The 12,634-nt window shown below is 28.0% G+C and overlaps 1 protein-coding gene across 1 annotated transcript; it reads right to left on the bottom strand.

Annotated features, from left to right (window-relative positions):
- Positions 1-734: 734 nt before the first annotated feature.
- LOC107956227 (beta-glucosidase 12) lies at positions 735-11,364 on the bottom strand. Its single transcript, XM_016891949.2, has 10 exons — positions 11,306-11,364; positions 9,896-9,971; positions 4,064-4,141; positions 3,417-3,504; positions 2,432-2,687; positions 1,941-2,056; positions 1,653-1,870; positions 1,536-1,567; positions 1,354-1,456; positions 735-1,279 (listed from the first exon to the last, which is right to left on the bottom strand). The coding sequence occupies exons 2-10, from the start codon at positions 9,954-9,956 to the stop codon at positions 1,038-1,040; spliced, it is 1,194 nt and encodes a 397-aa protein (XP_016747438.2). The 5' UTR covers positions 9,957-9,971; positions 11,306-11,364; the 3' UTR covers positions 735-1,037.
- Between the last annotated feature and the right edge of the window lie 1,270 nt (positions 11,365-12,634).

The following is a 12,634-nucleotide window of genomic DNA, read 5'->3' as shown; positions in this document are numbered from 1 at the left end:
CCATAATCTTCGTTTGCATGCATCAATTCTGGTTTTTTTGAATTTTTTTTTTAAAAAAAGAGAGGATAAATTATTTATTCGAAAAGCTGAGAAAGCTGATGAAATCCCGAAAACAAGAAAACAAAAGAAAATGTCGCCAACAACTTCCAAAATCTGTCAGGTTTCAAGGTAAAATGCGAACCTCTCTTTTTTTTTCACTGTTCAATCTTGGGAAAGGCTTTGCATGTTGGCTTTGAAAGTTTTGGTAAAAAACCTTTCAGTTCTTTCAAAAAACGAATGAGCAGATCAATTATTATTAATTTCAAAAGGCAACAGTTAAGAATAATTAATTAAATGTTAATGTTTTTTTATCAATTTTATGTAAATTTGATTGGTATAATAATAATTTTAATTTTTATAATTTAAACATTTTTCTAATTTGGTCATGATTTTATAAAAATATTACTGGTTAGATTTGTTTAATCATGATCAAATTGATAGAATATTTAAATTATGAGGACTAAATTTATTATTATACTAATTAAAGTTATGTACATTAATCTTATGATTAATAGTTCTTAATTGCTCACTTTGAAAATTAACAGTGACTAAATTGCTTTAATTTTTTTGAGAGAAACTAATTTACTCAAATTTGAAATGAAGAGAAATTGAAAAAGATGTTTTTTAGGGAAGGTTTTGATTTTTTTTTTTTGATTATGTAAGTTTTGAAAGTTTTTGAATTTCTAATCCTCAGCCATTGTTGACAGGAAACATACGAAAAAGGAAAGTTGAGATTTATAATTGTTTTTGAAAATTTTTAAATGAAATTAGATAAAGTCCTGCATAAATGATAAGACAAAAAAGTGATATAAATTAATTTAGATGATGTGGAAGGAATAAAATTTAATATGAAAATGATAGAAGGTATAAATATTAGAGGGTTAAATTTGTTATTAGATTAATAAAAAAATGTCATGTCATCTTTCAATCACTCATCTAATGGAAAGTAAATATTTAATTTCAAAAGTTTAATGATTAAATCGAATAAATTTAATAGTTTAGCGACTGTTTTTGTACTTTAGCCAAAAAATTAATGATGTTAAATACCAAGATGAACGTAGAAGGATGATACTAAAACTGAACCTAAAGTATAAGAGGCGTAGATTATTCCAGAAAGAGGAAGACACATACTTGATTGCAGTTTGAAGAGAAGAAAGATGTCGACGGTGGTACTCGATCCTTCCTTTGTCATTAAGGGCTTCCTTTGATGGAAATGAGGCATTCTCAGTATCACCAACCCCTACATTTCTTTCATCTTTATTTTTCATTTACCTTTTATGTATGATACAAAGTGAACGAAGGAGATGTAGGTACCGTTCTCAGTGATATAAATTAAGGGATTGCCATACTTTTCCTTTGTGTAAAGTAGAAGATCACGAATGCCTCTTGGGTACATATAGATCCATTTTGTACCTGTCTGCAACATTTGAAATTGAAATAGATTTAACACATGGTGGATGTGCCATAGAAAAGAAGAAAGTTGCACAAGTTCTCACCATAGGACCAATTGGAATACCATTGTGGTAAGCTGCCATATTAAGAAAAGAAAATATGGTTTGATTAGTAAATGAGTTAGGCATAGATATAGTTAGCATATTGAAGCGATGACTGACATGAAAGACTAGTACGAGCATCTGTCAAGTAGCTTGGCTTCCCAACATTAGGCTTAGGAGCATAAGCTGCATAAATTGCAGTATAGTAGTTTAATCCCAGGAAATCAAATGAGCCTTTAAGAATCTTAGATTGCATTTTGTCGAATTTAGGCAAACGATTTCCAAGTAGAGATCGCATGGTGTGTGGATAATTTCCAATGGTTATCGGCTTCATAAACCTGCAAAACATATTCCTCCATCAACATCAATGAAAAAGAAATTCTACAATGATTAACAAGTAAAACTGACCATCCAAACATAAAGTCCAAGGCTCTTGAAGCAGCATTTTGCTGGTGCTTTGCATTTGAAACTGGAACGAACCAGTATGAAACTAATGTCATCCCAATCACACCCTTCTGACTTGCCTGTTAAAATTTCCATTTTTACTAATCTACAATTATTATTAATATTAACACACAAATATATTAACCTCAATAAATAAGAGGTTTAAACTTGATTGAATTTTTTAAAATATTAATTTCTTATATTTTATATATTAATATTAATATTAGAGTGTAAATATTAAAAAATATGTTATGTTTAATATATATAATTTCTAAATATTAAATAAAAACAATATTTTTATATAATATTCTTGGATTTGGGTTAAATACGGACAGATTTAAATAAAATTTAATACTCATAGTTGAGATTGAGTGGTCCGGTTAAAAACGGATTTTAACTCATCAACACTTTTAGATATGTGTTGAAGTATATATTGGTAATGGAAGTTCCATGACCTGATATTTTTGGCGATAGAGTTTTACAGAAACAGCATGAGCAAGAAGTAGATGGTGAGCCACCAAATAAGGTTCAACCGCGGATTCACCACCGGTGCAGTTCAGGTTTTGCCAATCGGAACAACGACCTGGTGCTAGAAATCCAGCTACGTATCCACCGTAAGTATAGCTCCATGGCTCATTCAATGTCATCCAATGCTTTACTCTATCGCCAAATTCCTTGAAGCAAACCTCAGCATAATCTCGAAAGTCATCCCTAACATAAAAGAAGAAGGTCGATTTGCTTATGAATGAATACATTCACTTTGATTTATCCCTAATATGGTAATCCTATTGGACTTAGGGGAAACAAAGATATGCAGGTCAACAGTAGCAACACAAGTTAAGATCCTGAGATTTGTTGAGAGTAAAAGTGTGGTTAATAAGGATGTTATGCAGAGAGATTTGCTGTAAGGACAAATGTATTGTCAAGGGAATGAAGCTCCATTGGACCCAACACACAATGTACCATGATATTAAATTGAAAAAAAGTAACTTAAGCTTATGTTGTGGATTCTAGGTTACAGTAGCACACAACTAGAACGGCTAGAAAAGGTGCTTATATAGCTCCGGATTGAGTTAGTATTTGGCGTCACTCTTGATAAATTACAAAAAACATATTCCTAAAAAACAAAAAAAAAATATTAATGTATTTTTCTTTTTTATATGAAATTTAAAATAAATATTTGAATCTAAAACACTATAATTTTTAATATCTTAATTTTATCATTTCAACCAAAATTCTATTTGTATTGTATATTTTTTATAAATATATTTATTGTATAATTTTTTTACGTAAATTATTAATGTGTTATAATCTAGTTGGTTGTTAATTACATTGAAAAAAATTGTTACATTAACGACTATACCCACATAATTAATGATTTTTAATGTAATATTGAATATTAATGGAGATAAAATGCTACTGTAAGTGCTAATTACTTACACGATACGAGGGCTTAAGAAACCACCATATTCATCTTCTAAGGCTTGAGGAAGATCCCAATGGAAGAGAGTCACAAATGGTTGTATACCTGAATACTTTCATAATAAAAATCATTTTGTAATTCCAATTAATAATAACCTTTTGCAATAAAATAAAATTATCTCGTTGATACAAAGGACCAATAAAAGAGGAGTCAAGAAAGAGAGAGTAGTGGATATTTAGAACGATTCATTTTATAGGGCGAAAAGCCAGTAATGGAAGAGATGAGGAGGAGAAAATATATTAAAAAGAAAACCCTTTTGATGGTTCTAAAGTAGAAGAGAGGAAGAACCCTCAAAATGATACCTCTAAATCCCAAGAAGGATATATATCTATATTTGGTCACAATGTAGGTTCCACCAAAGATCCTTATATATACCTTTATTGAGATTAGAGTAAGAGGGATCTCATTTTAAGCGTTGTTTTTCTTTTCTACTTTACAACCACCAAAAGCTTATCTCCATATTTTCTTCTCCTAATCTCCTTCGTTGACTATTCTCTGTTGTAAGCCATTCTAAACTCCACTATCTTCTCCTCCTTTGCTCCTCCTCCATTGATTCCTCATATCAACAAATCACAATTAAAATACAAAATTGATCGATTCAAACCATTAGCTAGGAGCTCATTTATGAGATTGCTATAATAGTTGATTCCTTCATCGTTTACACCCCCACTTAATTTTCCATCTGCAACAACAAATATACCACATTTAATAGCCTTTTAAAGACTTAACACAACTAACTTCCAATATGAACCAACCTAAATCAACTTATTAAGGTTTAGGGTTTAATTAAATATTAGTATGGTTTATATCAATCAGTGATACTGTTTCAAGTTTATATTAATAAAAAATTTATACTATAAAATATATCAAAAACATTTTAAAATATCAATAAATTTAAAATGATGCGATATCAGAATTAATGATGGTCATGAAACAGGGTGAGGGTGAATGTTACTAGATCCACTCCCACTCTATAATTGGCATGATCTGCTCCATCGCCCACTCTGTTTCACTATGGATGTATAATATTGAAAATTACTACTACTTTCATAAATGTTGGATACATTTATCCCAACCCTACCCCCATTCCCCTTTAATTTATTTTTTTGCTTCTTAACTTAATATTTTTAATCTTTTTAAAGGCAAGTAAATATTTAAACATGATTTTAAAAAAATTAAACATGAAAGATATAGGTTTTTGTAAAACACATTATTACATTATCCAAAAAAAAAAACTACCCTATCCTACTTTACCTCACATCCACTTGCCAAAAGAAAAAATCTACTCCATCCGAAACGGATCAATTTGAAATCTATTGAGAGGTTGGAATTTTTCATCCTTAATTAGAACACAGTTATATATATATCGATACATAAAAAAATAATATTTCATTGACACGATACTAATTACCTTGTTAAAATGTAAGTAACTTATTAAAGATATGTAAAACCATAAATTTTGAAAAAGTGTTCATAAAATATATTATTTGTGAGTTTGACACTTTTTTCAATTGTGGTATTTTTATTTTTTGTTTTTGTTTTTATTATCTAATTTAATATTTGCATTTGACAAAAGTTACATATTTTGGTACCCAAAAGTTACAATGTTAATTTTTTAGTATTTAATTCAAGTTTTAGCGTTGATTTAATTAAATTTACTATCATTAGGTTCGAATTTTTCATGATGTTGTTGATAGGATAAATTTAGTGTTAACTATGAATTTGGTTAATTTTGTGTTTAATTTGTTAAATACAAATTGATGGATGTGATTTAATTCGAGTTTTAGGGTTAATTTGATGAAACTTACTTTCATCAAATCAACCCTAATACTCAAATTAAATACTAAAAAACTAACACTAATACTTTTGTCAAATACGCGTACCACATTGGACAAAAAATTTAACACAAATCCATATTAGAAAAAAAATTGTCAAATTTAAGTATCAAATTATATATAAAACCTGCTAGTAATTGAATTATTATCCATTTTAAATCAATCATGATTAGAGGTGTTTATGGGTCGGGTCCAAGCATGATATTAACATGTTTTGTGCTTGCCCAAACCTGGTTCGACCCAAAATATGGGTCTAAAATTTTCTCCAAGCCCAATCATATTTGTAAAAGACTAACCTAAGCCCATTTTATGCCTGCAAATATATTTTTTTTATTTTTAATAATTTTATATAATTTTATATTTATTGCAATTTTTATATAGTTATCTTACCCTTATTTTAATATTTATATCAGAGTAGTATTATATATTTAGTATAAGTTTTATTTTTTTAATGTGTTATAAATTATATAATGTATAAAAATAACATAATACAAAGTATTATAAACTTAAAAAAGGGTCGGGTTGGGCCGGGCTTGAGCCTTAAATATTCAAGCCTGAGCCCAACTCATATTTTAAACGGGTCTAATTTTTTTACCCAAGTTTATTTTCTGGGCCCAATATTTTTGCCTAAATCTTGTCAAATTTCGAACAGGCCTTCGAACCTGGACGAGTAACCCGACCCATGAAACAAGTATAATCATAATATTGTTTCTCATTTTTTATAATAATTAATCTAAAAATAATTAAATCTGTGGCATTATATTAGTTTGAACAAAGCAATTCACATGCAATTTGTTTTAGTATGATTACAAATTACGGTAGAAAAAAAAGTAGTAATTTTACATGATATTGGACGTATCCTTATTAACATGTTATAGTTTTTCCATGTGTCTTTTCTTTTATTTATTTTAATAAAAATTGTTTTGAGTTTTGTTTTAATCATCAAAATTTGTTATTTGTTAGGATCGTCCCGAATAAGCAACGAACAAGTAAAAATAGTAGAAGAAATTGAGAAGATGAACACACAAATTTAACGTGGAAAAACCCCTTAAAAGAGGATAAAAAACCACGGGCAAAGATAATTTTACTATAATGGTAAAAGAATGAAGAGTACAAAAGATGGAGATAAAAACTAAACCCCAAAAACCCGAAAAACAAAGAACCCTCAAACGTAAACACAAAATTCTCTGAATGTGTTATGAGTTCTAATCTAATGGGTGTCTCTTTTTTCTAAGATTGTAAAGGAGCCTATTTATAGGCTAAATTAGTAAGTCAAATAAACTATACTAATAAATGCTAAATATATTATACTAATAAATACTAAATCTTCTAGAAAGAAAATATATTTTTGTTTAACTTGACTTGCAAGCAATCTCTTAGAATTTGGGTCACACAATTCTAACAATCTCTACCTTGACACAAATTCTTTCAATGCCATCTTTGCCAAAACCCGCCACGGGCCTATCTTGAACTATGCAGGGAATTAACTGAGTCAAATCTATGCTTAGAAGTTGGAAGACTTCTAGCCTTCGACTTGTGCACTGCCAAATCAAAACTAACCCGGGTCTGATTTTCACGAATACAGTGCCCTAACTTTTCAAAACCTGCATCCAAAAGAGAACCTCTCTTCAACGAAACGGTCATACATTTTTCCCTCCTATGACCAAGTTGCCTCCGCTTCAAATGAGTTGACTTTGACTCCGTAACGGACGAGGGACATCCGATTTCACCGGTCACTGTAGAACCTTCCAGAATATAAAGACTGCCGGTTCTTTTACCTTTTAACAAAACGAGAGCTCCACGAGATACTTTAATGTCGCTCGACTCGATGTTGATTCTGCATCCTTTCAAGTCTAAAATACTCAAAGAAATGAGATTCTTTCGTAAATCAGGTACATACCTGACATCTGAGAGTGTCCTAATCGTCCCATCGTGTATCCTAATTTTAACAGTACCAATACCGATTATTTTACTAGATGAATCGTTTCCCATGTGCACAACTCCACCTTCAACTGAATTGTATGTGGAGAATCATTCTCTATTGGGACATATGTGGAAAGAACATCCTGAATCTAGGATCCACTCAGACGTAAGCTTAGAGTTATCGCTCGTTGACACTAACAAGAAATCATCACCGCCTTCATCGACCAAATTAGCACCAGCTACATCTTCCTCGTTACTCTCAGCAGCTCTTTTATTTCGCAGTTTATAACAATCTGCTTTGACGTGACCTAACTTTTTGCAATAGCGACACCTTTTGTCTCGTTTCTTTGATGCTACCAAAACGGAAGCTTGTCTATCTGCTTTGCTATTCAAATCAAACTCATTTCCGAGTTTGTCTCTACTCAACAAATGACCCTTCACATCTTCGAACGAGAGTTTGTCTCTGCCATAAATCAGGGTCTCCCTGAAAGACTTGTATGAAGAGGGTAAAGAGCACAATAATAGCATAGCTTGATCTTCATCGTCAGTATGAACCTCAACGTTCTTTAAATCATTTAAAAGAGTAATGAATTGACTGATGTGATCTTTAAGAAGCTCACATTCGTTCATGCGAAACGTAAATAGACGTTGTTTCAACACTAAACGGTTAGCCAGAGACTTAGTCACATAAAGAGTTTCCAACCTTTTCCACAAGGCGAATGAGGTCTTCTCCATCAATACCTCCTGCAATACTGTATTCGCGAGGCACAACTGGATTGCAGACAAGGCCTTTTCATCAAGCTCTTCCCATTCTGTTTGATTTAGATTCTCAGGCTTTTTCCCTGTAACAACCTTTTTCAAGCCATTTTGAACTAGAATTGCCATCATCCGAACTTGCCATAGATTGAAATTTGTCTCACCATCGAACTTCTCAATTTCAAACCTTGTTGTTGCCATCTCTGACCAGGCTGATCTATGAAAGTTAAACTAGCTCTGATACCACTTGTTAGGATCGTCCCGAATAAGCAACGAACAAGTAAAAATAGTAGAAGAAATTGAGAAGATGAACACACAAATTTAATGTGGAAAAACCCCTCAAAAGAGGATAAAAAACTACGGGCAAAGATAATTTTACTATAATGGCAAAAGAATGAAGAGTACAAAAGATGGAGATAAAAACTAAACCCCAAAAACCCGAAAAACAAAGAACCCTCAAACGTAAACACAAAATTCTCTGAATGTGTTATGAGTTCTAATCTAATGGGTGTCTCTTTTTTCTAAGATTGTAAAGGAGCCTATTTATAGGCTAAATTAGTAAGTCAAATAAACTATACTAATAAATGCTAAATATATTATACTAATAAATATTAAATCTTCTAGAAAGAAAATATATTTTTGTTTAACTTGACTTGCAAGCAATCTCTTAGAATTTGGGTCACACAATTCTAACATTATTACATATAATCTTATGCCACAAAACGCTCGCCCTCTCCAAAAGAAAGTTGTTAAATGATGACATCCACTTATCACTTGTCACGTTACAAAGGATAAACTCTAAGGCCACTAAACATGTACTATGTACAATTTATGACCTAAAAACTCTCTTCTTATTCTTCTTCTTCTTCTTCTTCTTCTTCTTTTATACTTGTGTGTATTTATTAATTAATCAATTAAATATGAGTTAATCTTTAGACATGTTAATTTTAGTTCTTTTATTTAAAGACGGTATAAAATTATGAAAAAACAAAAAGCTACCAAAATAATAATAGTAGTCATTTAATAAAATAGTAAATTAGTCATTTTTTAACCAAGTTGGTACTTGGTTAACCCGTGACATCAGCTCAGTCAAGAGTTTTATTAATAGTATAGATATATATACAAATTTAATGAGAGAAAACATTTTATGTCAAAAGTTTTTATTAAAGCGTACTTAAGAATTAATATTAGTGTGGTGGTAAAGTTTTTTATGGTTAACCCATTATACACTGTTCAATTATTAGACATGTTAATTTTAGTTCTTTTATTTAAAAATTATATAAAAGTATGAAAAGACTAAAAGGTCATCAAAATAATAATTGTAGTAATTTAATAAAGGAGTATATTAGTCATTTCTTAATCGAGTTGGTACCCGATTAACCCGCAACACTCTCTCGGTAAGGGCTTTATTAATAACATAGATACATAAATTTGGTGAGAGAAAACATTTCATGTTAAAAGTTATTCTTTTTGTATGTTTACTCAATAATTAATATTGGTGTGGTGGTAAGGAGTTTGTTGATTAACCCATTAAACATGGGTTTAATCTTCCTATATGTTAATTTTAATTATTTTACTTAAAAACTATATAAAAGTATGGAAAGATAAAAAAAATTATTAAAATAATAATCATTTAATAAATGAGTATATTAATCATTACTTAACCGAGTTGGTATTCGGTTAATCTATGTCACCAACTCAGTTAGAAATTTTATTAATATTATAGATGAATTATATTTATTTAATTAAAAACAATAAATTTTTATTATTTTTATTTTATGAAATTATAATATAATTTTATTAATTAAAAATTATGTTTTCTTTAAGTAGAACTTTTAAAAGATATGAATAAATTAATTAATATTAACTAAATATTATGTCTAGAATCATGTTTATATATATTATAGATAAATATATCTTACTTGGCAAAATTCTAGACCATGAGATTGAGAATCTGTAAGCATCTAATCCCATTTCTTTCATAATCCCAATGTCTTCCTGTCATGAGTATTCACTTCAGAAACATGAGTAAATAAGAAAAAAAAGTAAAAATAAAATAAAATTACAGCCCATTATAAATTTTAACTGCATTCAAATAACTTTCTCACAACTTTTAAATTTTAGCTTCAAAGTAAAACTGATAATTATAGTTCTTAAATTGAATATTATTTTCAATAATTATATCTTAAATGATATAATCTGAATATATTATTAAAATGGGTTTTGAATATTTATTGTTATTCAAAATTAATTCATTTAAAAAATAAAATATTAAAATTTAAAATCAAACTTCATTATCTACCTAATAACGCATATATTAGAATTTATTTAAAAATTTATTCAATTAAACTATTAACTTTTACAAATACCTCAAACTTAAGTGTTTCTAAATATTATCCACCAAAATTAAATTCTATTATTAAATATCTTACACGAAACCAAAATCCTTTAATATTCGATAATTACTATAATTTGAATAATATGCGAAAATTTTAATAATATCAAATACATATTATTGACTCAACACTCGTCCAAATAACTTTTAAGAAAATGTATTATGATAAATAACTTTAAACCAAGTAAAAAACCGACCACAAATCTTCTTTTTTATATAAATAAGAACAAGGAAGAAAGTAGGGATTTTTTTTGTAAATTATTTAAACTATAAGATGAAAATTAACAATTTCTTTATATACGTTTTTTAAAGAATTATCTTTAAATCTATCTATTCAATTTTCAAAAGAGAAATATTTTGCGTTAGAAAATTTCGGCCACTTACTTAACTTTTAAATATATTCAATTTAAAATTTGAAAAAATAAATTACTTTAAAACTAAATATAATTGCTTGTCTAAAAAATGCACCATCAAATTTAAAATTATTTATTATATATCCTAAACAACCAACCAATATTATTCATTTTACATTACTTGATAATACCTTTAATTTTTTTTAGATTCCAAAATAATTTCTCCTATTATTCATAAAATTTAGATACAATTATCCTATTTATATCACGGCTAAGCAATTAGTTAATAATAACATGGGTGGCAAGGAAAGCACAAAATTTTGGATTTATAATAATGGTGTTGATAAGTTGAATTGAGCTGGGTTTATATATGATATAAACACATTTGATATGTATCTAAATTTAGCTCGGTTTAAATTTTATAAATAAAATTTTGAAATAAATAAATATTTTTAGTGTTTATATTAGAGTATTATATATTTAATTTTTTGTAAAAAATTAGACCTTTAATTTCTTTTTATTAAATTTCAAGCAGATCGCGGAACTAAAACAAATTGGAAGGTGTAGTACAACATAGAACGTACCTTATAGCGATGGTAGGAATCAATTGCCACATCTCCATTGCTTCCATCTGCTATCTTATCTGCAATCTCCATCCGCATACAATTATTGTTACACTCCAAAAATCTCTGTTTTATTTTTATAAATATATATTTCTTTTAATATTCTAAACAATAACAAGTTCTTAAACATACGCATATATCTATGTACCTTAATTTATTTATTTTTTTAAAAAGTTGTAATTAAATGCGGTTTGATCAAATTGAGTAAAAATCATCTTAATTCAATTTTAATTTTTTTAATAGAGTTGAATAATTGTTTCGAGTTAAATTTTTAAAAATAAATGTTTAAAATCAAATTAAAATTTTGTTGACAATATGATTAATTCCAAGTTTGAAATCATATATATTTGAAGAATCTTTTAGACCAAGATAAAGAGAAATAAAACAACTTAATTTAGTACGATAAACTTGATTTGGTCATTTATTTGTTTAAGGTCTCAAAATTTATCATTTCGGAATTTTTAAAAAAATATGTTTATAATTTAACATTTTATATAAGAATTTAAAATAATTTTTTAAAATTTTAAGTTTTATAAAATTTTGAATTTTTAATACATATTTTCAGAATTTGAAGTTTATTTTGAATTTATTTATTTTGTAATTTTGTTTGAGAGGGGTCAAATTGCTCTCTTTTTTAAAAAAAAGTGATAGGGAACCAATGGGTATTTACAAAAATTTGTTATTCGAGTTATTCAAATTATTTGACTTATTCTAGTTATAAAATTCAACTTGAGTTGAACAAAAAAAAAATACTTGTTTGAGTTTATTCATAAAACTAAAAAATTTCAATAACTCAATTTAGTTAATTCAAAAATTAAATTTTTTAGTCAAATCGAATTTTGCTCAGGTGCTAGTAGCTTATAATAAAAATATTTTATCATATAAAAAAATTGGTAAACTATAATTATTGATCAAATAATTGTGTTGTAAAGATACAAGACAATGATATGAATTGTATTAAATAAGTAAAGTTGTGAATAAATAAATAAAAATAAAAAGGTGATAGTTTTAACAGAAGGAAACAAATTGTATTAATTAGTAAAAGAAATTGAAGTGGCATTGGGAGACTCTTTTCTTCATTTCCCCTTAATGATTTTTAGTTAGTGCCATAATTTTAATATAGATATAATATTTTAGAGATGTCTCGTCAAAACTTTATAGGTTAATAAATTCATGTAGGGAGAGATGATTAAAATAGATTATGCCTACGGCTGTTTGTAGTGGACCAAATTAAAAGTTCAAAGTAACAATAAAACTTTTTGACTTATCAAAAAATGAATAGAAGATAAT

This window comes from Gossypium hirsutum, chromosome D06, assembly GCF_007990345.1.
Source record: "Gossypium hirsutum isolate 1008001.06 chromosome D06, Gossypium_hirsutum_v2.1, whole genome shotgun sequence".
In the NCBI taxonomy this organism is placed as follows: domain Eukaryota; kingdom Viridiplantae; phylum Streptophyta; class Magnoliopsida; order Malvales; family Malvaceae; genus Gossypium; species Gossypium hirsutum.
Note: the sequence above shows the minus strand (reverse complement) of the source record. Positions and strands in the feature narration are given on the sequence as shown.

What these genes read in the sequence shown, in the direction of transcription:
- LOC107956227 (XM_016891949.2), bottom strand. Translation starts at nt 9,956, where the DNA reads ATGAAAGAAATGGGATTAGATGCTTACAGATTCTCAATCTCATGGTCT. An exon ending in AAATGAGCTCCTAGCTAATG is followed by an intron (nt 3,505 to 4,063) that starts GTTTGAATCGAT and finishes GAAAGTATTCAG; the next exon opens with GTATACAACCATTTGTGACT. An exon ending in GTATTCCAATTGGTCCTATG is followed by an intron (nt 1,457 to 1,535) that starts GTGAGAACTTGT and finishes CAAATGTTGCAG; the next exon opens with ACAGGTACAAAATGGATCTA.